Raw genomic sequence first — 27484 nt, 5'->3', positions numbered from 1 at the left:
TCTGGTCATACATCAGTCATCGAAATTGCGCTAAGTTTCCCCTAACATAAAATATAATTTCCAGATCAAACAAATGTAGAATTGGACACGTAATTGCTACATCCGAATTCACTTCGTAGCGGTCCTCTCTATCCCTGTCCCCAACTTTTTGTATCGTATGTCAATACAACTTTCAGTTTTCCGAGTCTATTTGTCCGCTATGGCGTTTCTCGTACAACACCAGAGAAGAGTAGCTCTCATTATTTCGTTGGGCCTGGTGTACTCACCCCTCCTCCCCCCCACCACCAAAAAAAAATTGATTAGACGTTTATAGTTTAGTGTGCTAGATCAAACAAATGTAAAATTGGACATGTAATTGCTACATCCGGATTCACCTCACAGCGGTCGTCTCTATCCCTCGATTTATTTTCAAAAAATTACTAAAACAAGAAGTTAACAGAGCATAACGATTGCACAGACCGTGACACTCGAGGCTCATAAGCAATTACACACCCCGTTGATACCCAGGTTTATCACATGTGGGGTGTCTTGACCGAAGCATTGAATTAGTTGATAGATTCATGACGGAAACACAGAAATATGATCGGTGATTTTAGGTGATTTGAGTCAGTAGATTGTGAGATCGGAGTTACTAGTGAGAAAGAGAATAAAATAGTGTAGATCAAACCAGTCTAATTGCTTGTCACGAAATCATTTACGACACGGGGCAAAATTACTGAATGCTAATTGGCAGAGACAGAGGGCATTTTTTCTTAATCAAGAAGGCACTTCAAGAAGGCACCACTACTAGATGTTGACTGAGCCTTTTTGCTATTTGCGGTAACGATTTAATGCCTGCAATGGAACTGAATGAAGCCGTGTAATGTTGTAAACTTTATTTTGAAAATAAAATGTTAATTGAATCTATAGGTCAGTTACGTTTGTTTTGACGTTTGTGGCGGCATTGAAGGGCTTCATCGCGCGGACATTGCGCACGAATGCAATTCCCTCAAAAATTCAGCCCTTTATGTGATAAACAAGTCATCGCAAATGCCCTCAGGCAATTCAGGATTAATTTCACCTGTATTTTCAAAGTTTTGCCAAAATTGCCAATTTTGGGAAAACTTCGAAGATACGAGTGAAATCTTGAATTGTCCTCGGGCCTATGCGATTACTTAGACTAATCACGACGTTAACGGAAAATCGAAAACAGGAAAAATTAAACTCTTAACCGTCTTCTTTCAGCCTTTTTGTTTACTTAAACCAGAATATTTGCATAAGTTGCAAATATGAGAATATTTCCTCCCCCCCCCCAAACAGGGTTTTGGCCGGGGGGGGGGAGTTGAGAGGGGGGGGTAGGGCAGAAAGGGGGGGCAGGGCAGAAAGGGGGGGGGCTGTAGGGTTTTAGTATAACTGGAAAAGGAGGTTCATTTTTGCTGTGTGCTGATGCCGTTACCTTGATGCTTTATCTCCTAATTTTTCCAGGAGTCATGCAGGCGAAATTTCCAGTCAATACCAATAGTTCATTTTACAGTTGTGTGCTTGGTTGCCAAGCCTTTGAACAGGGGTGAGGCTAAGGTTGACCATGTTATGATACAAACCTTGCTGCTTTTCAAATGTGAATTACTATGTTATCATGCTAACTAGATACTGGTCTCTATCACAACAAGGTCACCTTCAGCCTCACTCCAAATCAAAGGCTTGGCAACTAAGTACACAACTGTAAAATGAACTATTGGATAATTTACCTTAGGAGTTCTTTTTTCTTATAGTATATTTCAAATCTCGGTTGCTATTCTTGAGATATGCCTATTACTGAATGGTTGGTTGGGTCGGGAAATAAGCGGGATAGGCAATTCTTTGGAGCCGGTTAAAAATAAATAAATTTTTCAGAAAGTTCACGGAAAATTCGATACAGCGCATCTACATTTAGGCTCATCTTATAAAACGTTAACATGGTAGAAAAGATCACTGAAACTTTATCTCTTTGTGTCGGCATCCTGGTATTTCAACGCATCAGTTTTATGACTTCGTTTCTAATTAATACCATGCGCACTCCTTGCGTCAAAACACGCAAAGGGCTGTGTTTCTAATTCATGTTTACCAACAGATGTTTTTCTTTTTTGTCAGCTATAGATAAATGTATACTGTTAGTCCGAACGAAATATTTTCCAAACTGGTACATTGTGCAAACAGAAACAACACTGATAAGTAAAAGACGACGATAAGTATGTTCACCGTTCGAATTCTTGCCTCCCGACTAAATATGTTAGTTAACTTCTCACAGTCTACAAATGAACTTTAACACGGTTGTTTCTCTTCTTTTGTGTCCTTATCCTAATTTCTAGCTCTACGTAGTTCTATTCACGCTTTCAATAGACGGAGAAAAAATGGAATGAACAAAGACTACCTAAACGTTTAGCGAATTCTGTCCTCACCGTATAAACTGAATGCAACTCTTATCGTCGTTAAAGAACCGTTCTCTGCCAAGCCCTCGCTTATATCGTACATCCAGTGTCTCTTTTCACCCGCGTGATTGTTAACTGTGAGACTGAATGTAGTCAATGATGTGCTTTTCGCCAAGCCATCACCCACACCACTGGCCCAGTATTCCATTGCGTCAACGTAATTGTTAACTGTGAGACTGAATGTAGTCAATGATGTGCTTTTCGCCAAGCCATTACCCACACCACTGGCCCAGTTTCCCATATCGTCCACGTAATTGTTAACTGTGAGACTGAATGTAGTCAATGATGTGCTTTTCGCCAAGCCATTACCCACACCACTGGCCCAGTTTCCCATATCGTCCACGTAATTGTTAACTGTGAGACTGAATGTAGTCAATGATGTGCTTTTCGCCAAGCCATCACCCACACCACTGGCCCAGTTTCCCATCGGGTCAACGCGATTGTAAACTGTGAGACTGAATGTAGTCAATGATGTGCTTTTCGCCAAGCCATCACCCACACCACTGGCCCAGTTTCCCATGAAGTCAACCTGATTGTAAACTGTGAGACTGAATGTAGTCAATGATGTGCTTTTCGCCAAGCCATTACCCACACCACTGGCCCAGTTTCCCATATCGTCCACGTAATTGTTAACTGTGAGACTGAATGTAGTCAATGATGTGCTTTTCGCCAAGCCATCACCCACACCACTGGCCCAGTATTCCATTGCGTCAACGTAATTGTTAACTGTGAGACTGAATGTAGTCAATGATGTGCTTTTCGCCAAGCCATCACACACACTGTCGGCCCAGTCTCCCATCGTGCCAAGGTAATCGTTAACTGTGAGACTGAATGTAGTTAATGATCTGCTTTTCGCCAAGCCATTACCCACACTGCTGGCCCAGTCTTTCCACGTAACAGCGAGATCGTTAACTATGAGATTGAACGTGGTTGATGATGCAGAGCTTAATAGCTTAATAACTTCAAGGAGTGTGGCAGTCTTCCCGTCAACTAAAAACGCGGCCGACGCTGACGAAAATTTAGCGAGAGTATCACAACCACTTAAAAGGTGATCCTCACCAAGACCATTCAAGTGCACTGAGACAGAATGCTTTTGACCCTCTTCAACTAATCTTTCAAGAGCAGTTCCTTTATAGCTTCTGATTTCACCACTAAGGTTAATAATGGTGTGTGAGGACAAGGAATTGTTAGCCAGAAAATAGTCTACCAGACGATCCACAACTTCATTGCTAAGTTTACCTCGGACGTTCAACTGCAAACCAGATAGTGGCGAACTTCTCATGAAAAAATCTTCAAGGGCTTCTAAGCTTATAACGCTCAGTTCAGCACAGACGTTCACGGTTAACGACTTTTCTGATGGGGCATCACCTTGAATCGGAAAAGGAAGAAAACTTGCTTCATGTTTAATTTTCCCGCATACATTTGGATGAATAACAAGAGACTTCCATGATTTCTTGGCTGCCAGTATGGTAACAACAGCTGCCATCCACGCTCCTGAGATATCTCCGTAAACCTTTAACTCTAAAGAGTGCAAAGTTTTATTTCGCTTAATACCTTTTTGCAGTGCTGCGATTCCAGGGTTACTAACTCTTCCATAAACAACAAAACTAAGAGACTCCACTGCGGTTTCCTCTGCAAGTCCTTCACTAACAATCGACATTAAACGGTCATCCTGATCCCCATGAACAATGAAGGCGAGAGAACTTAGCGATGATTTGAATAACGCTTTCACGGCTTGTGCAGCAGTGTTGTTCAGAATACCAAAGACTTCAAGCGAAAGACATTCCAATTGCGAGAGAGTCGATAGCAAGGTGCTAAAATTACTGGCGTACCTCTCAGTACTCACGTCAAACAGTCGTAGCGTGGCTGTTCTTAGTGAAGTGCTTGACGAAATACTCTCAGCGAACAGATCTACAACATCAGGGGACATGTTCTCGATATTACCAATGACAAGCTCTGTGAGAGTTTGACTGCTTTCGATAATTCCATGGAAATCTTCCACATTGCCTTCACTGAAAGACTGCATGTCCAAGAGGCTCAGTTTAGTAAGCTGCACTGATGCCACATCACCTTCGAGTATGGCGCCTTCGTGTGCATATCGTATAAGTTTAAGCCAAGAATGCTGTGAATCATCCAACTTCAAAACGTTCGGTAATGGAATACGACAGCAGGCAACTTTGCCTAAATCGTCTGCAGCACCACTCTCTTTTAAAAGCTTAAGAAAGAACTCACACTCTTCTTCAAAGTAGTAGTCCCAGCGCAAGTCTTCTATTAAAATCGTTACGACCTCTTTGAAAAACACCGTTCCTTCCATGCCTAATATGCCAGCTAAAAAGAAAAATACTTGTCTGTATCTACCTAACATACTTTCCTTGCGGAAAACAGAATGATCAGTAAGGTTAAGTTGTCTCCTTGACAACTGGTTCGCTAGGTAAAAGGCAGCTAAAAACTCTTGAAATGTTTTGTGAAGAAAATGACACTGATGTCTTGGTTCCTGACTTGGCCTTGAACTGGCTTCCATGAAAACAAGGCCCAATTTGATAGCTGGAAATCTTCTCACATGGGTCCTCGAATGTTCTAACTTGTCCAGTTCCTCTTCCGAAAACGAACGGCGGTCTTCTCGAAGACAATTCCACGCTAACTCCCCTAGCACAAGTAGGGACTCTTTAAATTGATTCTCTAAGGTTTCGTCGGCATTCCGATGAACGTTCAAGCCATTTCGGGAGCAATATCGCCTCAACAAGCATCGAAAAATAATCTGATAAAGCTTAGTGCGATTAGATGGTAGTTCCCCTTCAAAGTCTTCAAAGACAACGCACAAGAGAAGTAGATTCAACGGATTGCTCCTTAGCACACTTAGGTGAGTATTTGTTTGAACAGCTTCAATGAGCCTCTCGCCTTTTGACAAATTTTGTGGATCAACGCTTTTAAAATGCTTTCTGATGTAATCTGTAGCGTCCTTTGAGGTGAACCCTTTAATCTGCAAAAGTGTATCAAAGTCATAGCGCCGCCGGACATCGATTCCTTTTTCTTCGCGTGAGGTGGCCAAAATAAAACAGCGCGAGAAAACTTTTCTTCTAAATAGCCTATCTACGACTTTTTCTGATGCTTCTGGTAACTCATCAAGACCATCCAGAATTAAAAGAATCTCGTCCTGATTCTTACCATCTCTGATGTAATCCAAAAATTCTTCCTTATTGTTAATGTCATCATTCAGAAGTTGCTCATCGATGGCTTGTACTATGTCTTTAGTATCTTCGTGAATATCACAGCATTTCAGAAGAAACAACAACTGAAACATGGGGAAGTGAAACTCTACTGGTACTAATTTTTTGGCCCAATCACGCGCAATTTTAAGGCAAAACGTAGTCTTCCCAATCCCAGGGTTTCCTTCTACAAGTACCATTCTAGCGCCCTTTTCACCCTCTCTAGCAGGCTTGAAAATTTCATACATGTGAACCTCCTTCTCTGTTAGCTGAAAGTACGCCTTCTTTCTCCATTTCATTTGTAACCTTGTGTAGACTTCATCAATAGGTAGTTGGATGTCGCTATCCCACAGCAGTGGTTTTACATTGGAGCGTCTGATGTATTCACCTTCAAGGTGTTCCACAACTAGACAATGATCAGAACCTGCAAGTAAACAACATACTTCGTTCTTGAACGCACATGTCTTTGAATAAACATTGACGTTAATCACTGAGATTAAAAAGGCAAGAACAGCGAATGACCCTTCAAAGATAACAGATGGCTTGTTATGTGCAGGCTTCATGCAGCTGTTTTTTAATAGCAAAAAAAAAAAAAAAGGTGGAAAGTTTTGAAAAAGCGCTGGATTTCTAACCAATGGCGTTGTAAGACTTAAAATGAAATTTACCTTTACGGCGCTTCACAGATTGAGTGGCAACAGAGGACGAACGTCGTTTAACCTTTCCATTTAAAGCTTGCCTGGACTTGTTTACCGCGGCATCTGGTAAAAAAAAGTTTAATCACCAAGATTAAAATGGCAAGAGCAGAGAAAGACTCCTTCAAAGATAACAGAAGGCTTGTTATATGCAGGTTTCATGCAGCTGTTCTTTAATGGCAAAAAAAAAAAATGGTGGAGAGTTTTGAAAAAGCGCTGGATTTCCAGCCAATGGCGTTGTAGGACTTATAATGAAATTTACCTTTACGGCGCTTCACAGATTGAGTGGCAACAGAGGACGAACGTCGTTTAACCTTTTCCTTTGAAGCTTGCCTGGACTTGTTTACCGCGGCATCTGGTAAAAAAAGTTTAATCACCAAGATTAAAATGGCAAAAGCAGCGAATGACTCCTTCAAAGATAACAAAAGGCTTGTTACATGCAGGCTTTATGAAGTTGTTCTTTAATGGCAAAAAAGAAAAGGGTGGAAAGTTTTTAAAAAGCGCTGGATTTCTAACCAATGGCGTTGTAGGACTTAGGATGAGATTTACCTTTAAGGCGCTTCTCAGATTGAGTGGCAACGGAGGACGAACGTCGTTTAACCTCTTTATTTGAAGCTTGCCTGGATTTGTTTACTGCGGCATCTGGTAAAAAAAAGTTTAATCACCGAGATTAAAATGGCAAGAGCAGCGAATGGCTCCTTCAAAGATAACAGGAGGCTTGTTCATATAGCTGTTCTTTAATAGCAAAAAAAAAAAAGAAAAAAAGGGGTGAAAGGTTTTAAAAAGCGCTGGATTGTAGGACTTACGATGAAATTTACCTCTAGGGCGCTTCACAGACTGAGTTACGACAGAGGACGAACTTCGTGTAACCTTTTCATTTGAAACTTGCCTGGACTTCTTTACTACGGCATCTGGTAAAAAGAGTTAACTTAATAATTTAACCGCACTTAAAACTCTACAGTTAAAAAAACATAGTTAATTACCATTACCTACAGTATTAACAATCGAGTAACATTATTTTCTGCTTGTCTTCTGAGGAAGTTGGTTCATCATCTCTTAATGTCACTCAATGACAAATTATTTCACTGACCTTACACACTTTTCTGATTACTCACAATGTGGTGATGAATTATGAAATGAATGGAATACCAACAACTTGCCTCACTATATAATTTGCATGCACCAGCCTGCAGAGGTTTATTTACATCACAGATAAATCAAAACTGTCAGCTCTGCAGGCTTTTATGAAATGGTAATTCGTACAGACATGTGCGGCCTGTAGCTGTATAGGACTAAAATACAGTTGTAGAATGCACTCAGTTATAACATTTGAAATATCTTGTTTGCAAAATTCACGGATAGGCCAATTTTTAAATGTGTTATGTTCTAAGCCTTACCTTGCAAGGGCTGAAGGCTGACATAGTGTACTTCATGGACATGTCCCAGTACAAGATGCTTGCTTTGGTCAAATGGACAATCTGGGTTGATAATTACCTCACTCTGGCCTGGAAGACTACTAATCACATGAATGGCTATTTGATAACAGTTTGCTGCAGCCCAGAGAATCACATGATCACCCCAAGTGCCATCTTGTTCCATGTCTCTTAAGTAACCATTCCATGTTGCATGTCTATCAACAAAGTGAAACAGATCTGTTCCATCCACCTTTAAGAGAAAGTCCAACAAGATAACATGTAATATTAATAGCAAAAGAGCAATGAGTCTAGTAATGACTCAATATTGTAATATTTTCATATAATAAATATTAACTTCAAAAGTGTTCAAAGACAAATACAAGACTCTTAAGTTGCTAGGCTCAATAGTCCTTAATAGTACTCCCTGTGTGTAATGTTTGATAGAGTAATTTTCACAACTAACATATCCAATCTTTAAAATAATAACAAAAAAGGATCAATTAAAACGAATGACTATAAACAAGTTCACTTGTCAGCATTATAATTCCCACAGTTGTTCTATAATAAGTTAAAACAAGAAAAACAATAAAGAAAGACATTGTAGTAAATACAAACTTTACGACAAGTTGTCCTTTTTAATTGTATTAACTTCAACTTCATGTATCAAACACACTAATTTTTTTTTCCTGATAAAAGCCTTGAAAATGTTCTAATAATAATTCCTAACATTTCACTTGAATATGGAACAGAGGATACATTTGTAGCATCAATCTGTTCTAGAGATTACATGTACTTTACCAAATACTCACCAGTTTTGGGTGCTCTCTTAGATACTGAACTAAGGAACGCCTTAATTCAAAATGATGGATCCTTTCTCCTCTGACAATCTCCAGTTGCTCTGACAAGGCATAGAACATACAATTTCCTGACCCTGGGTTGTCAGAAATTCTATAGCCCTTTTCTGAAGCAATCTTCTTTAAGTCTGAGAGTCGGTCTGTGTTGCTGCTGATCTTACATCTACTGGCATTCTGTTGCCACTGTTGAAGATTACGGATGACTTGTTCACTCCAACCTGAAAGACAAACAAGTTAATGATCATTACTTTATTTTTATACATGTAATTAAATAGCAGGTTTCTGACAAAATCATTGCATATGGCTTAAAAAAAAAAAAACAATAAGAACAATGTGGATTAAGGATTGAGTATTTTGGGAGCAGAGGGAGCAACAGTTCTCAGAGCTGAAGATATTTTTCAAGAATTTGTTGCAAAATGATGGTTTGACAATTAACAAAGGTATACTGAGTGAGGTCAACTACAAGAGGATTTTAATAAAGGGGGTAAGTTTCAAAAGAAACTGTGGTGCTGCCTCATTGGGAGAGTATAACAGTGTAATTAAGTATCATCAACTGAGTTGATAATGTAAAATGGCCACCATACCATGAAGAGTTTTAAAGCTGATGTTTCAAGCATTAGCCCCTCACTCTGACGAAGGGCTAGCACTGGAAACATCAGCTTTAAACGTCAGTGGCCATTCTTACATTATCAACTTAGTCGACCCTACTAAATTATCCTACAAGGATTTGTTCATTCACTCAAAAAAATTGGCATGTAACTTTGACTCTGTTATTTGAATCCTTAATTTTTTTTTTAATCTAAGTCAACCTAAAAAGAGACACCAATCAAGTTGACCATGCTTGTTCAACTTTCAACAGAACCTCTGTCTTGAGTAAAATAACTATAGAAAGACTTTCCCATGTAAATGCTATTTCAAAACTCTGCAACACTGTTCCTAATCTTGTGGGTAAGATTATTACATAGCTATTAAGGTTACCTTTCCTGAGTATTTACTACATCTAAATTATACCAAAAAATCTGACTGCCAAGTCACTCAGGTCACTGCTGACATCTGTACAATTAACTCCACCAGTTTACGGTTCCTACCCAGCTTATGCAGTTTTGCACCAGAGTGCATAGTGCCTAGCTTACTGTTAACCTTTCACCATCATTAAAAACCTTTCACTGAAAATTAAATCCTTTCTTGAGCTATTTTCTGCCACTCATGCATCCCTGTCATCATGCTCCTGTTTAAAGGAGCACAATAAGCTATCTACGAAGAGGCAGTTGCCTACCTTCCTGTTGAACAGCTAAAGTGGTTGAGGATTCATTTTCTTCAGACGCTGCCAATGGTTGCTGAGTAACAGGATCAACTACAAGTATCCACAAAAAGAATAACACATTATAAATTTCAAACGAGGTTCATGTAGATGTAGTTTATGACTGTATACCTACAGGTTTGAGAAACCGAAGCATGCTACATCCAAATTATACAAAAATATCTGATCCTTATCTACTTTTAGGTAATAATTATTTAATAGTAAGTTGAGGAGGAAACTGTATTTCCTCCATCATAAAAGTATATGTACATGTACATGTACATGTACAGATACACGATGAATATATCAGAAACTTCTCAACCCTGATTTTGGTGAACAAATTGGATTACAAAATTAAAATACAAACAATACAATATGAATTATATATGTTTAAATAAAATAGGGTTGAATGAATTTTTAAACTGACCCTATTTTATTTAAAGATATATAATTTGAATTGTATTGTATGTATTTTAATTTTGTAATCCAATTTGTTCACTGTAGCCCCAGATGGGGATGTGCTCAATAAATGTATGTATGTATTTGGTAATGACTATTCATATTTCCAACAGCTTTTACATGCAGATCATAAATGTACATAATCACACAAACAAGAGCACTTCTAAGGAAATGAACTGAAGTACACATGAACACCCTGCTGTTGTAGCTACATTAATTGCATCAAGATAGAAAAAAAAACTATCCCGCAGAAGATACATGTAACATAGCTCTCACCAGATAAAAGATTCACCATTTTCTCAACAAGACTTTCACACTGTCTCTGCCAGCTGTAGTTTGCCGCATATGCTTCTCGAAGCAGAGTGGCTTCCTTAAGTCGCATAGTCCTTTTTTTTTGACGGATGACTCTGATGGCATCAGCCCATGTTTTAGGATCCTCTGAATGAATTACACATGGGGAACCAAAAGGAACTTCCTCCAATGCTTGTCCAAGTCCAGAGTTACCACTTACAAGCACAGGCAGACCAGCAGATAGGGCTTCCAGCCCTGTCAAACCAAATCCTTCAGTTCTTGAAGGCATGATTGCCAGATCAGCCTCGCAGAATAAATTGCCTAGCTGTTCTCGATCTTCTTTGAAACAGCAAACAGTTAGTTGACTACGAGGAATGCCATACTTACGCAACTTACGTGCCACTTTTTTCTCTTTTCCTTCAGGTGCGCCAACAAACTTTAGCTGGTATGACTCATCTTTCAATTGGGCAATTGCTTCCATTGCGATATCATATCCTTTCAGCTCAAAATCTTCATGGTCACCACGCCCAAAAACTAGAACACAAAAGTTCTCCCTTTCTTCTGAGGCCTGTTCAATGTTACTGAACTCAGTAAAAATACTCGGGGTGAGGTTGAATACATGCTGATCTTTTTTGCAGAAGCGAAGGTAGCGAGAGTAGGCATTTGCCAGCTTTGGTCCAATTGCAACCACTTCATCAGCTAACTCACAAAGTCGTACTTCTGCACGATGTTTCTTCTCACCTCTGGAAATGGCTTCTTTATAACTTTTGAACATTCCAAGTTCTTCTGGAGCTGTGTGAACAACCTGGATCCACTTGCAAGGTTGCTGCTTTTGAATGAGTGGTATCTGTCGACCCAGATGTACTCCATGCCCTATGACACAGTGCGGATAATGGCCATTAGGTAAAGAAACCAACCAATCAATTGGCTGATCAAAACCAGGCGATTCTTGGGCTTCAATCAGCTGAACATAATGTCTACGGGCAGCTCTCCTGTCCTCATCACTACAACTTGGAAGATAGACACTGACATCAACATTGGGATGTTTTGCTAACTGAATTGCCAGCTCCCTGTTAATAGTTGACAAGCCTCCTTTAGATGAGCTCCACTCACTACCTAACAGAGTAACTCTTAGCTTTTCACTTTCCATTAAACTTGAGCTTTCCTGTGATGTAGAGGCTACACCAAGAACGGATGATTCCTGAAATAAAGTTTTATAAGTGTGAATAAAGACAAATCACAAGCAATGAAGGATACCGTGTAATGATATTTTCAATTCAACAGGATTGTCAAAAGACCAGACCATTTGGCACTGGTGTCTTTGTGAAATGTGATCAAAGACAGAAAATAAATATTTTTGAACATGTTTCTAACATTTGTGTCTGGCAAAAAAAAAGTTACTCAAATGTTCCCCAAAATGCTAGACATCGTTTTTCAGAGAGTTCCAAATATCAAATTTTCTCAGGGGAGCATGCCCTGGACCCCCCTAGAGGGGCATGTCCCTATGCAACATGCTATGCTTGTTACATGTATGCAAGCACAATTTAGCCTGCAGTTCAGGTGTCCTTTTAGGGCGAGCTAACGTTATAAGCTTAGTATCTTGGTTTAAGCTTGGAAGGTTTCTCCATCAAAATTTCTTTCATGTGAACCAACACCTGAAGATCAAAAAATTATATCAGGCTTTTCCCAAAGAAAATTGGCAACACAGCCAGTAGATTCTTTCCAGAAATCAGTGAAGAAATTGCTTCTTTTTATTCCAATTCGAAGATGCGAGACATATCAAATTTTGAGAGACACCTAGGTGCTTCTTCAAAGGCAGAATCGAAACTAACAACTTCACCATTTACAGAATTTGTCATCGTTTGCATTTTCCCACAAGAACAATTTAATGTTCAAACGACACATTTGGCTTGTGATTGACAGCTAGAGCTTAACCGCACCAATCAGGAACTCTGTTGTTGGGCAAATGGAGATTCACAAAACAACAATGACCTTGGGTAGGTGTAATCTTCGCTCCCCTACCCCCACCCCTCTCCTTGTTTTTGACAGTTGACCGCCCTCTTGATACAATTTTCTTTCTCTTTCCAGTTTTTCACTGCCATTAAAATCAGAAAGAAGGTGGCCTTAGTTTTCCTTAAACTTTTAACTCCCAAAAGTGATTAACTTGTAACTTCTCCCTATTATATCCATACACCATCCTGCAAACAGGTAGAAGTTGTTATCTTGATCTAACACTGAATTCTCATCACTAATTTAAAAGGAATTATGTAGCAGCTAGAGGGGAGAATTAACAATCAGATCTTGGGAGTTTAAGGGTTAAGATAATACTGAGCACTTGCTCACCAAAATTATGCTGCCTCAGTTCAGATATTTACTAGTGACAACCCTTATTCAAAATAACAGTTGTAGTGATTTAGGGTAGTGTTACTTTTAACCAGACCATAATGTTGGATTTAGAAAATTCTGATTATTTGGATTATGTTCCTGGCCCTGAAAGATTGATCTGTACAGCGAACGAACTAGAAACAATGTTTTGATTACAAGAAAAAAAAAACAAAATGACAGGTTTTTATAGATTTACGTCTCCCTTTTAGATGAGTTACATGGATTGAGTTACATCAGACTCTTCCCACACAAATGGTGTTCACTTAAACACCAATGCTTTCCTTATCAAATTTTATAGATAATTTATTGCTTGTGCTCAGTTAACTATTGAAGGAGTGTATAGAAATGGCTTTGCAAGCTTGATTCTCTTTGAAGTAACCACTTAGCAAACTAAAATTGTAAAATGAAGAAGGACGCTTTTTTCCCCTGGGTCATGAACATAGGACAACAGAAATATTTTAAATTCCCCTGAAGAATCAAAGCTCAGACCTTCTGATTCTACATTCTGATCATCTACCACTGAACCACTAAGACTCTACGGTAGGCTAGAACACTTTTCAGTTCATACATGACATACATCCTGTATACTGAACATAGCATCAGCACCACGTTATTGTGTAAAATTGTTTATCTCACCTAAACTTCAGACCATAAAAATAAACAAATGAAAATACTACTAACAGCTTTCTATGTGATCACTTAATTGGCCGATTGTGCTTCAGATTTAGATGTCAACATTTTTACTAATTACCTTGGCAACAAAGACAGTTGCAGAAAGACAGTTGAAGTTTGCAAGTTGCAGATTTAAATTTATTGAACAGTAAGGAGCTCATAATAGCTGTAAATTATTCACTATGAATAAACAAAGTTCAAAATCTTCGGAACACTTTCAAATTTCTGGATCATGTCTTGTGAATGTGAGTGCTAGGAAAATGCAGGTTCTTGTCTCTTTATAGCATTAATTTTCATTGTCCTTTGATGATGGTACATTTAATCATTTTGCATCAGGCAAATTTTACTATGATGGTGGACTTCAGAAATTTGTTCATCATCAAAAAAAAAATTAACTCATAGGTACTGATCTTTTGTGTAGTTATTATTTTTCCAGGATTACTGTAAATAAAGAAGAACTCCCAAGAGAGCTGTCTCATCAGCTTTTATTCTCACTCTTGCCAAAGACAGGTGAGATAAATCCTTCCTTTTTAATCCTCAACTCCCAAAATTGGACTGTTAATTCTCCCCTCTAGCTACTACACATTTTTTTTGTAAACAAGTTACAAGAATTTGGCTTCAGATCAAGATTACAACTTCTAACTGATAAATATGAGTGTTCTGATTACCTGTTTGCTGGATAATGTACAGATATTATTATTAGATAGAGAATAAGTGCCCTAAATTAATTTAACTTCAGAGAAGGTAACATAAAAAAATGCATGTAAGTGCAAGTTAGGCACTCTTGCAACACACCACAATACAAAACATAACAAAAGCAACTTGAGAACTTGCTTTGGCAGCTAATTGTGGTGCTTGTTGCCAAATACAATGCAGGAATATCGAAATATAACACATCTGAGGGACAAGTTGGTAGAACTCAGTGCAATCACTTACAGCATGACCTAGTCCCTTTGATAAAGTGCTTATTCAATCATCTGCCATAAAAGCATACTTACGTCTTGTAGCCTAGACATCACAGGAAGCCTTCGCAGTACCTTTAATTTTAAGCCCTCAAACTAAGACACAACCATAATCTGCTGAAAAAAGCAAATGAAAATGTTTCAAAATACATGTAAGCAATTGTCGTAATAGCATACATTGTGTGTACAAGTGAAATGCAAGTACTGCACACTCGATTTACAATACGGCGTCTAGATAAACCGAATGGATGGCACGCACAAGTCAGCTAGAAGGTAGTCATGGTTATTACATCAAAATTTGGGTAAAATTTCTGCACAGCCCCATACTATTGTAAAACAAATCTGTTTTCCCAATGGCAATGTATTGTTTTTGTTTTCTCTATTCAAGAACTGAATGCATAATGTAGTATGGGGCTGTGAGGAAATTTTACCAAAATTTGTTGTAGCTCTGGAGTTAGAAGACTAACCCATCGAGGTAAAATTTCCACACAGCCCCATGCTACATTATGCATTCAGTTCTTGAATAGAGAAAAAAAAAACAATACATTGCCATTGGGAAAACAGATTTGTTTTACAATAGTATGGGGCTGTGCGGAAATGTTACCGCTACTATGGGTAAATGATTCTCGAATTCCTTCCTTCCTTTATGATCGTCGAAGTCCTCTCTAATTCAAGGCGTATTTCAAAATCAATTGGCATCACGAAAAAACTGATTACGATATATGTTGCTACCTTTGATTAAGACATCGGAAATGTATAATAATCAGTGTCGTAACTACATCATAACTTCATTTCAGTAGGCACACGTAGGAAAAAAAATGGTGTGAAATAACTGATAAAGATCTTTGCTGCACATTTACTTCTATGAGCAGCTCAATGTGAAAGCACATGGAATGGTGGTGTTGATATTAATCTTCAATTCACAATATGTAAGACCCCCCTCCAGAAGATTCTTGACCAATTTCCTATTGCTCAAACTTTAGCAGTCAAAATCTCAGAAAAGCGATTTAGTACGTTCCAGAAGTTGAAATGGAATCCTGGTTTTCTGAGTTAGTATGGTGAAAAGGTTAAAGCCCACGGGGGCCAAGAAGTCAAGGAACACTTTGAAAAAAAGAAAACTGCAAGAGAAAGTTTACTCAGACAAACACAGTGGAAAAGAGCTTCCAGCCCTCAACAATGGTGACAAGGTTGCAATTTGCAACATGGAAGCAAATGGGTGCTACAGTAATCAGTAAGCATCACCCTCCCAAATCATCCATCCATCAGAAGTACAGAAGTATCAGAGAAATCACAGACACCTAAATGAATGCCGAACTCCAGAGTCTACCCCTAAAGCCAAAGAGTCATAGCAACTCATACTACTCTAGCATGTCCAGCAAATCTCTTCTGCAGAATCACCCCATCAAAAAGTGCAGAAACTGGCCATGCATACTCATTCCAAACAACTAGTCAAGGTGCCTGCTTACCTTAAGGACTATGAACTTTAGGTCACCACTCAAACTATGGACAGTGGTGTTTATATTTTTTAACTGAACATTAAAAACATTCCATGTCAAAACAGGTTCAGGTTTTTCTTACAAAAAAAAAAGGGAAAAAGAGGTAGACGTCATGTATGCTCTATATGATGCTATGCGTGACATAATGTTATATTCGAGAGGGATGATGGGTTATTAAAACACAAGGTTCATGTCCTTTGAAGGTAGTACATAACTCCTGCAAGTACTTGCTTTGGTAGCTAATTGCAGTGCTTGTTGCCAAATACAATGCAGGAATACTGAAACTTAACACATCTGTGGGACAAGTTGGTAGAACTCAGTGCAATTACTTTCAGCATGACCTAGTCCATTTGATAAAGTGCTTATTCAATCATCTGCATAAAGCATGCCTACCTCTTGTAGCCTAGACATCACAGGAAGCCTTTGCAGTACCTTTAATTTTGAGCCCTTAAACTCAAACACAACCGTAATCTGCTGAAAAAAGCAAACGCAAAAAATACATGTAAGAGATCTTCTAAGTAGCATGCATTGTGTGTACAGGTAAAATGCAAGTACTGCACACTCGATTTGCAATACGGCGTTCTGATAAACTGTATGGAAGGTACGCACAAGTCAGCTGGAAGCTAGTAGTCATGGTTATTACGTCAAAATTTGTTGTAGCTCTGGAGTTCGAAGACTAATCCATCGGCCTTATTCAGGATCTATCACAAATATAATGGAAAACACAAGCAAACCATGCGGAGTATCAAACTGTAGCTACTACGGGTAAATAATTCTCGAATTCCTTCCTTCCTTTATGATCGTCAAATTCCTCTCTAATTCAAGAAGTATTTCAAAATCAATCGGCATTACGAAAAAACTGATCTCGTTCTACGTTGCTATCTTTGATTATCGCACGATTCTTTCGACTTCCGAAAAGTATAATAATTAGTGTAGTAAATACATCATAACTTAATTTCAGTAAGCACGCTACATTCCGCAATACAGCTTACCTTCGATTTGAAAAGATGAAAAGGACGTTCCGGTCACAAATGGAACAACCGTTATGAACATAAGGAGACTACAAAATGGTTGTACTTGAAAAACACTGTTTATCCCATTTTTGACCAGAAACTTGATGTATGACGAAGGAGTCGAGCTCTACATAGCGCGTGGAGTTGAAGTGCAATGCAATTTAGGTGGGGAGGGGTGGGGGGGGCTCCCCTATTTCCAAATATGGAAGTTGTAAATGAGTTCAATGCAGTTTCGAAAGCAGGCTACGGTAGCTATGGTAATTCTGTCACGCTACACCTGTGATAGAAATTCACTGACACAAAAGTTCTGCATACAGGCGCACAAATTCTCGTCTGCGACCAAATCACTTTCCAGGAGACATCAGATTTCATTATTTCAGCCTTGCAGTGTGTTCATAATGAATGTAAAGGACGAGTTTCGGCATAATCATGAGCACAGACAATTTGACCACGGAGATTCCATCGTCGTCCCGAGCGCCTTTGGGTTCTGTAACCATGGAAGACAGCAGCCATGGTTTCAATGAAAGTAGGTCTGTCATGACCAAAGACAACCTTAAATTACTTGATTTAAGCACTGCTGACAACTTTTGTGAAAATCGAGGAAGGGAAAGTGAGTATGCGGCATCTTTGGCCGACGAGTGTGAAGAAAGCTTGGAACAGACAAGAAGCATGATACGGGCTCGAACAAACCATGTTCGTAAGCAAACAGTAAACAATTCTATCAAGAAGAAACCTCAAAGGAAACGCCGTGTAACGGCCAATTTAGCTGCAACAAAGTACGATGTCGGTAAGTCAAAATTACAATTTAGTTTGGGTTCAGTGGTACATGTACGTGGTGATACTTCCAAGAGGAAGATTGATGACATTTGTTCTTCGTGTACGTGGAAGATCACCTAAGTTACAAGTGGAAGATATGTTTGTGCAGTTGTATCGCATCGTTACACATATATTTTGAGGTTTAAAGTACGACCAATAGATAACTTACTTTGTTTTCGTGCTTCGTTTCGCTCTCGTTAATTATTGGAACTAACAACGGTAACGTTGATCTTTTGATGCAAAATAATCGTCACCATTGTTTCTTTGAATCTGTGGTTTAAAGTTGTCGGCATGGTTTCAAAAGAGCTTAATTACTTCTTTGTCCTTAGACTGTGAGGCGCACTCAGGAAGTATTTTTGAGGCGTATTGATCAGACGCACATTTCTTCTACCAAGACTAATACAAAATTTTTAACGCTTAAAAATATTCAGCGTTATGTTGCCAATCATGCATGTTTACATTGTAGTCACGCGTCCACGGACTTAATGTTGATAATCAACACTTTTGGTGTAGGGTGTTACTATCCACAATGGACCGTTGAAGAGTCGACTTAGTTATAACTAAGGCAATAAAAATAAGCTTGCAGACACAAACTAGCCTGAAGGATCACAAACTTATCGGCTTCATTTGATTTAGATCTGTATGCACGTGCATTTGGAAAAATTAATTTCTTATTTGTTAAAATAAATGTATTCTTTTCTTCACATGTTTGTGAACATGTACATGTATGTGTTAATGTAATCTCTCTTACTGGAGCCCTCTCCCTCCAACCCCAGGTCTTGAAAGCCCTTCTAAGTAAAGTTCCCTCCTTGAGAAGGACAATTTTACAACAGCAAAATCACTTAAAGAGCACTTTTCCAATCAGTGTAATCACAACCAAAGTAATCCCAATAGCTAGTCATAAAAAAAAGAACATATCACTTAGGACCACCAAGAACTGACAACACAACAAGAAGATGGTGACTAAAGCCCAACAAAATACAGTTGATTTATATCCTATTCACACTAGTAAAACATGTTAAGTTAAACAAGAGGTTTATAATCAAATAAAAATCAGATACAGAGAACTGAAAAACTTAATTTTCTATGGGATCCATCTAATCACCAACTTTTAATTTCAATGCACTAAATTTTTAAGTTAACTAACATCTGTTTAAGCAGCTTCTATGAAGAAAAGAATCTAAACTCTGTTTAAAAAAAACACCCATGAAAAAGCTTTTAAGCATTATTGGAATGACATTTAATGGGATATTAGTTGGGACTGAATTAGTTTTACTACTGATTGGGGGAGAGGATGATGCAAATTTTCTGAAAAAGTATTTGAGTGAATCAAAAGCAAAGTGAGATCATAACTCATATGAATATGGATTCAGCTTCTGATACTTTTCAAGGAATTACTGTATATCTGAAATTTGGAATTATTTCATAACAATGTTTTTTCATTATAAAAATTCTCCCTTGCAGTTGGAAAAGTTTGTCTTCAATGTGGAATGTATATTGCAAGGGATGATGACTCAAACAGGTGAGTTAGCAGTGATAGGAAAACTTTATACATGTAAATTATTTTTCTGAAAAAGTAACCTGATGGAGGATGTAGTGTTACATGTACAAATAAAATGTCAGTCACTGATTATTTTTTACACCCATCTATCTTAAAAGCCATAGTTTTCAATCAATTTTATAAATGTGATTTTTCTGTCTTCAACAATGACTTTCTTTACATGCAGTTTCCTCATTTGGAGTGATTCATCAGTGCCAGTTGAAAAAATCATAGAACTAAAATCATTTCAGGTATGATAAATTTTTGTTACTAATTAAGTTGTTTAAGCAGACCATATAAGATGTGATATTGTGGGAATCTAGACAAATCAGTGTACAGAATATCTTCATGCAAAGAAATGAACACTCACATAGCCTGTATCTTATATACATGTGCATGTTCACAAATTTATTCAATACTTCTTTTATAATAATGAATAATTTAATTCTTACTGTTTTGTCTCCACTCTAAAGAAAATCAACCATTTTCCAAGTATGGGTGAGATTTGTAGGAAGGATAACCTAGCTCGGAATATGGCAAAGTAAGTGTTTTATCAGTTTATTTTGGTGTGAATTTTCATGTAATACTTATGTAATGTACAACAATACTAAATATTTTTATAGCTTGTAAATTGAAATTGAATTAAGTTAATTACTAGTGAATTATACACACGCTGTAATATTTTATGATTTGCATTGTTTTAAATTATTGTATCTCATGAGATCTCAATATTTGTGCAATGTATTTTTACCTTAGTTTCTTTCATTGAGAGTAAGTACAGATAATTGGTTAATGGTAATTAATTAATAGTTACTGCAGAAGAATTTACAGGAAATGACAGCAGAGTATTCACTTTTAAATATAAATAGCTTGGCCCATCAACATTTGGTGGGGGAATTCTGCATAATTTGCAGATAATTCTCTGACCTTAGGATAACCTAGGGAACGTCAAATGCTTTGTTGAATAGCAGCCAGGGGAAGTTTATTTTTTTCTTGTTTTCAAGCATTGATTAAACCCCTGTTAGACAATTCCTAGCTATGGTGCTCATGTTTTTAGGTTTCCAAGTATAATATTAAATAATTACTTGCATGTTACAATAATAATTGTATAATCTTAACATTCTATCTTGAAATTTCAGAATGCAACGAGCTCACCCAGAGGAATACAGTTTTGTTCCTCAAACTTGGGTTCTCCCTGCCGAGTATCCTTTATCAACTTATCTATTGTCAGAGGATTTATGCAATTTGATATTTTATATACATGTAGCTGTGGTGACTGCATAATCAGCATTAGACTGTACTCCACTGTGAATTGAGTAGCAAGTATTGATAGAAACTTTGGAATCAATGCTCGTGATCCAAGCTAACAGTAAATTGTATCTCCAGAGACTACTAGCCAGGGATTGTGGTTGATGTAGTACTGAAGTAGTGGTAATTATAATCATAATAGTAGTGATCGATAGAAGACTTTTATGAGGAGGGTCAAATTTGACAGTAATTAAACTGATTAACTCAAGGCCCTTGGAATAAATGGAAGTCAAAATTAAACAGTTTTATGGTAATTTTATTAAAAATTGAAATAATTAATGTATGATATTATAAAACTACGAACATCAAGGAATGTAAAACCTCTAATGATAGAAATACTGTGGTTTCATTTACATGTTTGAAATATGACATAAATGTAATAGTAGTATAATAACTGTATAGTTTGATGCAGGTACATACTCTCTACAGATCACAACTGTTACAGTATGTGTATTTGTACAGGTTGACTATTAGATGGTATAATTAAAAAATAGTGATAATAGCAATTAGTAAGAGGGATCAAAAGAAAAGCACCATTATTTTTTTCCTTATATGACCACATCAGTGTAATTATGTTCAAATGAAGCACTTTCCTTAGCTTACTGCCCATTCTCACTGTATCAGATATGCCGCATTTCAAGGCTATTGTAGAGAACTGAAAAAAAGAAAGAAACACAAAACTTTCATTGTCAAACCAGCCAATGGAGCTATGGGAAATGGGTAAGTTGGACAAAAAATTTAAAATTTAAAATTTTTACCATCCTTTTTAATATATTCATAATTAATCAAATCTAAATGTTTCAGTTTTTCCTCAACTTGCCAACATACAGTGCTCAAAAATATCAATAAAAGTCACCAGGACAGGTTGTAATTACAGCTAGTTTAAGATTAAACCCTGGGTTATATAGTGTGAAATCTTATTTAAGATCTGAAAGCTAGCTTCAAAAGAAAATTTGTTATTACAGTAATTCTCTCTGCTGCAATTTGATGATTGAATGCTCTAAAAAGAATATAGAAAATTATGAGGGAAAAAAGCTCAACTTGATACAATTGAACAAGGGAATAAAAAAACTCAAATTAAAATTTAACCCTAGGCTGGCTGGGTTAGCGTTAATCAGCCTTGAAACAACTGGGCCCTATGCTCTAACTTGTTAATAGAACAAGAGAGATGGCAAGTTTTGAGCTCAGTAAAGAAGTAGGGAAAGATGTTTTTTTGTCTTGTCATGAGCATGAGACAAAGAAAAACTTCCGAGTCTCAAAAATTCTAAGTCACTCATTGGGACTCAGAATTTTTTCTTTGTCCCATGCATGAGACAAGACAAAAAAAACATCCCACTCTACTTATAGTCTTGAGCCAATTTGTCATTCCAAGGTTGTTGTGCTGTCCTGAAATATATTTCAGTCAATCAGGGGCAGGTGAAGCCTTCTATAACATGTACAGATTCGTAAACCTTCCTTTTGCTTCAATCTAAGTGAAAAATTGAATATTTCATTACGACATATAACTATGTTACTAGTTTTTCTTTTGGTACCTTAATGATGAATCTGATGATTAACACATACAGCTGTGTCCTAATTTTAGGATATCTCTAGTATGATATGGAGATAGATTTCCATCTCATGAGCAGATTGTGGTCCAGGAATATCTTGACAAAGTAAGGATGTTTACAAACATTATTCATTTACTGTTATGATAGTACAGTGAAACCTCAGTTAAGCAGACACCCTCAGGACCTTCCCAAGTGTCTGCTTGATAGAGGGTGTACCCTTAATAGGGGTTTGTAAAAAATGTGCAATGTTTGTTAATGATTAACGTTCAACAGTTACTCTGTAATAAAGTTCCATGTCCTTAATGTAGCTATCCAGAGTTTAAGAACATTACCTTTCATTACCAACTTTGATTTGTTGGTATATCTTTCTATTAGAAAGTTTATTGACAGCTACATCATCATGAGGATTGATTACATTAAATTGATTTTTTCAAGGATGTAATCCCTTACACTACATTGTCAGTTCAGTGTGGTGTCTGCCTAATTGAGGTTTTTAACAATAGGCAGACAATTTATTTTAGTGTCTGCATCGGCTTAATGGAGGTGACTGCTGAAATGGGGCTCGTTACAAAGGGAAATATAAGACATTAATTAACTTTGGAACCTGACTCAGGGTCTGCTTAATAGAAAGCTTTAATTGGGGGTCTGCTTAATAGAGGTTTTACTGTAATTGCAATTACTGGATCCAGTTGTTTGAAGGCTGATCAGCATTGACCCAAGGTTAAATTTCAATTAGGGTTTTTAATTCTTTTGTTCAAGAGTTTTTTTCACGATAATTTTTAGAGCATCCAATAATAAAATTTTTGAGAAAAAGAATTTTTTAGAATTTTTTTTTAAAGAGTAAGCTTTTAAATCTGGAATTATATTTCACACTTACTTTGGGTTATCTTAACCAAGCTTTGAATAACCCACCCTTGTTGCATTAAGTAAATTGGACACTTTAATGAATTGCACATGTATGGTACGCATTTGAGGACAAAGAGTAGCAGGGACGAAGCATTTGATTTTGTTCATGAAAGTTTTTGTTACTTTTGTACTAATGAATTAATTCATTTTGCATTTATAGCCTTTTCTCCTCAAGGGATTTAAGTTTGATCTTAGAGTATATTTTTTGGTTACATCGTGTGATCAACAGAGGATATTTTTGTATCATGATGGACTTGTAAGTAATTAGTTTATGTTATCATTGAACACTGTTGTAGCACTGCCATAAACATAATTCATGAAAAAGGAAAAGCTTTACATTCCAAACACACCTTCCTTTCTTTGTTGTATAAATACCTAACTGCTGTACTGTAAATGTAACGATAAATGTGCCTGAAACCTCTTTCTTTTCCACATGACTCTTCTATGATCCTATTTTTTCTAGGTAGCTTGTATTCTAACTGAACCCCAGGAACAGAATGTTTTAAAATAAAATAACTATTTTTTTTTATAAACCTAGAATTTCCTCAATGTGATTATATTTGTAGGTTTGCATGGGAACTGAAGTGTATGAAAGCCCTTCAGATGAAAACCTGGTAAGAATGTTTTTTTAATACCAGTGAAAATCACCCATAGTCATCTTTTTATATGGGAAGGTTACCTTTGGATTAGTTATTAGTGGACTAAATCCAAATATCTTAATGTATATGTGTACATGTATCCTGCATAAAATATCTCAGTTACAGCGCAATTGACTTACAGTATTTCCTTGAATAATTAAGTGCCCAGGTACTTTTTTCAAATTTCAGCTCAAAGGAGGGGTGCTCATTGGAAGGGAGGTGCTTAATCAAGGGGGGTGCTCATTAACAAACCCTTAACCTTTACTGATTCAGCAGTAGTTGAAGCTTAAAGCTTCTCTTTCCCGACAAAAAGTGTCCGAGAAACTATATCCTTTGCAAAATCTTTTAAACAGGCACTCTTAGGTTGCTAAATGTCTTTCCTTCAAGATGTCTGCCTTCGATTTTTATTTTTAAGCCTTTAAAGCCAAGATATATAAGAACGTGAAGCAGAAAATAAATCTGCAAAAGCGGTGAAATAAGAATCGATATACTTTCATAAAGAAGTCGATGGAATGTTGTTTTGGCAACGGCCAAACTTAGAACTACTGTACTCTTTGTCAATATAAGCAGTGCGTCAGGATTCCGCGGTCTTTCGAATTGGCAGAAATCCTTTATTTGTCTCTATGGCATTATCTGGAGCTGTCAGAGCTACAGACGAAGGGCTCGAAACGTCAGCTTAGTTATCAACTCAGTTGATAAAACCAAATTACCTTGTTTAATACTTCCCCACTGACGCAGCACCACAGCCGGTTTCTTTAAAAACTTATCCCTTTTATTCATGACTCGATTGTCGTCGAAAGTAAAACCTTACTATCTCGGAGTGTCAACCTCGAGATATCCTGTGGCAAATACTAATATAAAGGGCTTCGAGTTTGCAGAAAGTTATGGGTTACTGATTTTGATTTGGCAAGATTCTGCTGTGATATAAGACACATTGTAGACCATTTTATCTACTTTAGCAAATTTCTGTAGCTCGTCGCTGTCCTCTTAACATAAAGAATCGTCCAGAGGTGAATCGAGGGCGGACGCTGAGCGTGGACGATGGACTCATTGCCTCTCTTGCTTCTGGTAGTCTTTGCATTAGGCTACTCAGGTAATGAACGTAAACCCTTAAACTCCCAAGGTGTAATTGTTAATTCTCCCCTGTAGCTGTTACACATTTCCTAATGAATTAGTTACGAGAGTTTGGTGTTAGATCAAGATAACAACTTCTATCTGATAAGTTTGAGTATTCTCATAACATGTGTGTTAGATAATTTATGGATATTATAGGGAGAAGTAGCATGTTAATCACGTTAAGGCCTCAAAAGGTTAAGTATCTGTTGAGTGTCAAATTTTATCATTTTTGAATTACAGCATTTTTAGAACAGATCTGCCCAAAGCCTAAAAGCAGGGATCGAAAGTACGTTCGAATCAGTACGAAAAAAAAGTACGAAAGTACGTTCAAGACCTTCAATAACAAGTACGTGTGGGCTTACCCCACACATAAAGGTGATACGTCATACCTGCGTACGCGCTGTTGCGGTGTAAAAGATGCCGTTGGACGAAAAGACATAACCCTACCTGGAACAAAAACAATATTCATTGTTCACTGCCTTAGAGCCAACAATGAAAATGTATTCAGGACTGAGATCCTCTCCAGCTCCAAAAATCCATCTTGCTATTACTTCGATGCAGATCCAGTTTACTCTCAGTACGGTGTGTACGCGAACAAGCTGCGAGAGTCAGTGCCAAAGACCGGTACAGATTCAATTTTATCATATCTCGCAAGAGGGGCCCTGTGATTGGCATCCGAACTCAAGGAAAAGCAGGTGAAAGGTATGAAAGTATGAGGAGTAACTGGTTGAAGTTTCATGATGGCGGCCGTGGAAGTGTTACGGGATATAAGAACCTTTATACTAGAAACTTCCCAAGCATGGAGGACACATTCACATTAGAAGCAGGTATTTGAGCAAATTTTTAACGCAAGATGATACGGGAACCTTCACACCAACACAAAAAGACAATGACAAAAGACAATGACTTGTTGAACTCAGTCGAGAAATAAGGGGAGATTGACTTTTACTTTATTTGGGGGGGTGGGGGAGTTACGGGCGTTGATCAAAGAAACTGTCCGAATCCTTAGAAGGAATGGAACCCAGACCTTCAGATTTATGCTCCCATGCTTTACCACTGAGCTACAGAGAACTAGATGTTGATCCAGAGCATTCCTCACCTAAATTTGTGACAAGCATCCCACATACAGTATCCCACATACAGTATCCCACAAACAGTATCTGTATTTATTTGCGGGTGGGGGGTGACACTGACTCGAACGAAAAGCACTTTGGTATTGTGTATTTTAACAAAACCAGGCGAATGGATACTGTACTTTGAAAATCTTACTGGTATAAATTATGATTTTTACCCTTTTTAGTACCCAGCGGATGCGTGACTCCTGGTGAGTATGTATTACAGATGTCAGTTATGGCCGCACCATGGCATACCAGTCAGGAGGACTGTGAGAGTAAACCAGATAGATACTTTTGGTCGGATGGGTGGGATACACGAAGGCGCAATATGATGACAGCCATATGCTACTACAGCAAAGGTAGGAAAATTATCATCTAGGGGCCATCTCTATAAAGGAGAAAAATTAGATGGGCTTGAAAACTTCATCTTTAAGACTTGGTAAAATTTACCCTCCTATATAAGTTGAACGTCACGCAGCTATAACCATCATCATTAGCGAAGCTCCTTTTGAGTTGTTAGCATCGAAAGCCGAATGCCGCTGTGCTTTGCTCAAACACTGAAAGCTCATTCCAGAGCTCTGAAGGCAGTTGATATTCTAAATTTGAAAAGTTCTCACAACAAACGTGTGCATGTCAGGTTGACCACGCAGCAACTGCTTTGCTCATTGTGTCATTTTTATTTGCTAGATTCGGTGTGTTATCAGTACAGGGGAGCCAAGATAAAGTACCTGCGCTTGTCAGCTAAACAATGTGAAGCTGAAAACCACTGCTACAATTACAAGAACAACAAATGTTACGATGTACTTTGATGATAATATAAGCTCTGTACTGTGCAAATAAATTTTCCCTGAAGTGATTATTTCTTTTCTTATTTAGCATCTCACAATGCGAACATGTATCTTTCGAGATAAAAAGAACAGCAGTATATCCCATTTTAGTGCTGATGCACAGCCAGCCCATTTTAGTGCTGATGCACTGCCAGCCCATTTTCTCGCATGATTAATCATGGAGTAATTTCTCTCGCATTTTTGACACACAGATCAGTCAGTCCAGTAATGAGAATGAAGATAGTTGTAACCTATTGCCTTGACTTAACTTTGTCGTCAGAGCTATCAAAAATTTCTTGAACGTGATTGGCTATCAGCAATACAATTGGAACACAAATGGAACAGTGTACCCATCATGCTTGTGACTGGACAGTTTGATAGGACAGTTTAAAGGTCATGCTTGTGTCACTGCACAATTCCTGCTACCTACGCGCTGTTACACAGACTTCTGGGTGCAGTTTCTCGAAAATGTTTAA

The 27484-nt window shown here is 37.7% G+C and overlaps 3 protein-coding genes across 10 annotated transcripts in view; 2 read left to right on the top strand and 1 right to left on the bottom strand.

Annotated features, from left to right (window-relative positions):
* Nucleotides 1-843: 843 nt before the first annotated feature.
* On the bottom strand, nucleotides 844-17324 carry LOC131799876 (uncharacterized). Of its 6 annotated transcripts, none has more exons than XM_066159762.1 (12): nucleotides 17172-17324; nucleotides 16573-16653; nucleotides 14720-14800; nucleotides 10650-11865; nucleotides 9891-9968; nucleotides 8570-8832; nucleotides 7743-8010; nucleotides 7152-7256; nucleotides 6895-6987; nucleotides 6608-6700; nucleotides 6319-6411; nucleotides 844-6077 (listed from the first exon to the last, which is right to left on the bottom strand). In XM_066159762.1, the coding sequence occupies exons 3-12, from the start codon at nucleotides 14735-14737 to the stop codon at nucleotides 2398-2400; spliced, it is 5907 nt and encodes a 1968-aa protein (XP_066015859.1). In that variant the 5' UTR covers nucleotides 14738-14800; nucleotides 16573-16653; nucleotides 17172-17324; the 3' UTR covers nucleotides 844-2397. The 6 variants fall into 6 exon arrangements, with proteins under 6 accessions (XP_066015859.1, XP_066015863.1, XP_066015860.1 ...); XM_066159766.1 differs by having other exon boundaries at nucleotides 7164-7256; XM_066159763.1 differs by having other exon boundaries at nucleotides 14720-14797.
* Nucleotides 17325-17495: 171 nt separating this feature from the next.
* On the top strand, nucleotides 17496-27020 carry LOC131796348 (tubulin polyglutamylase TTLL7-like). 2 transcript variants are annotated; one of them, XM_066159785.1, is made up of 12 exons: nucleotides 17496-17979; nucleotides 19473-19530; nucleotides 19736-19799; nucleotides 20022-20089; nucleotides 20688-20750; nucleotides 21481-21576; nucleotides 23473-23568; nucleotides 23879-23926; nucleotides 24923-25043; nucleotides 25307-25893; nucleotides 26367-26540; nucleotides 26869-27020. In XM_066159785.1, the coding sequence occupies exons 1-9, from the start codon at nucleotides 17622-17624 to the stop codon at nucleotides 24939-24941; spliced, it is 870 nt and encodes a 289-aa protein (XP_066015882.1). In that variant the 5' UTR covers nucleotides 17496-17621; the 3' UTR covers nucleotides 24942-25043; nucleotides 25307-25893; nucleotides 26367-26540; nucleotides 26869-27020. The 2 variants fall into 2 exon arrangements, with proteins under 2 accessions (XP_066015882.1, XP_066015883.1); XM_066159786.1 differs by having other exon boundaries at nucleotides 24910-25043.
* LOC136276789 (uncharacterized) overlaps nucleotides 22444-27484 on the top strand; it is a 29963-nt gene continuing 24922 nt past the window's right edge. For both annotated transcript variants that reach the window (XM_066159781.1, XM_066159778.1), the window contains exon 1: nucleotides 22444-22511. The gene's annotated coding sequence lies outside the window, so the exon portion shown is untranslated. The remainder of the gene's footprint in view (nucleotides 22512-27484) is intronic.

The sequence above is a fragment of the Pocillopora verrucosa genome, chromosome 12 (genome assembly GCF_036669915.1).
Source record: "Pocillopora verrucosa isolate sample1 chromosome 12, ASM3666991v2, whole genome shotgun sequence".
Classification (NCBI taxonomy): Eukaryota; Metazoa; Cnidaria; class Anthozoa; order Scleractinia; family Pocilloporidae; genus Pocillopora; species Pocillopora verrucosa.
Note: the sequence above shows the minus strand (reverse complement) of the source record. Positions and strands in the feature narration are given on the sequence as shown.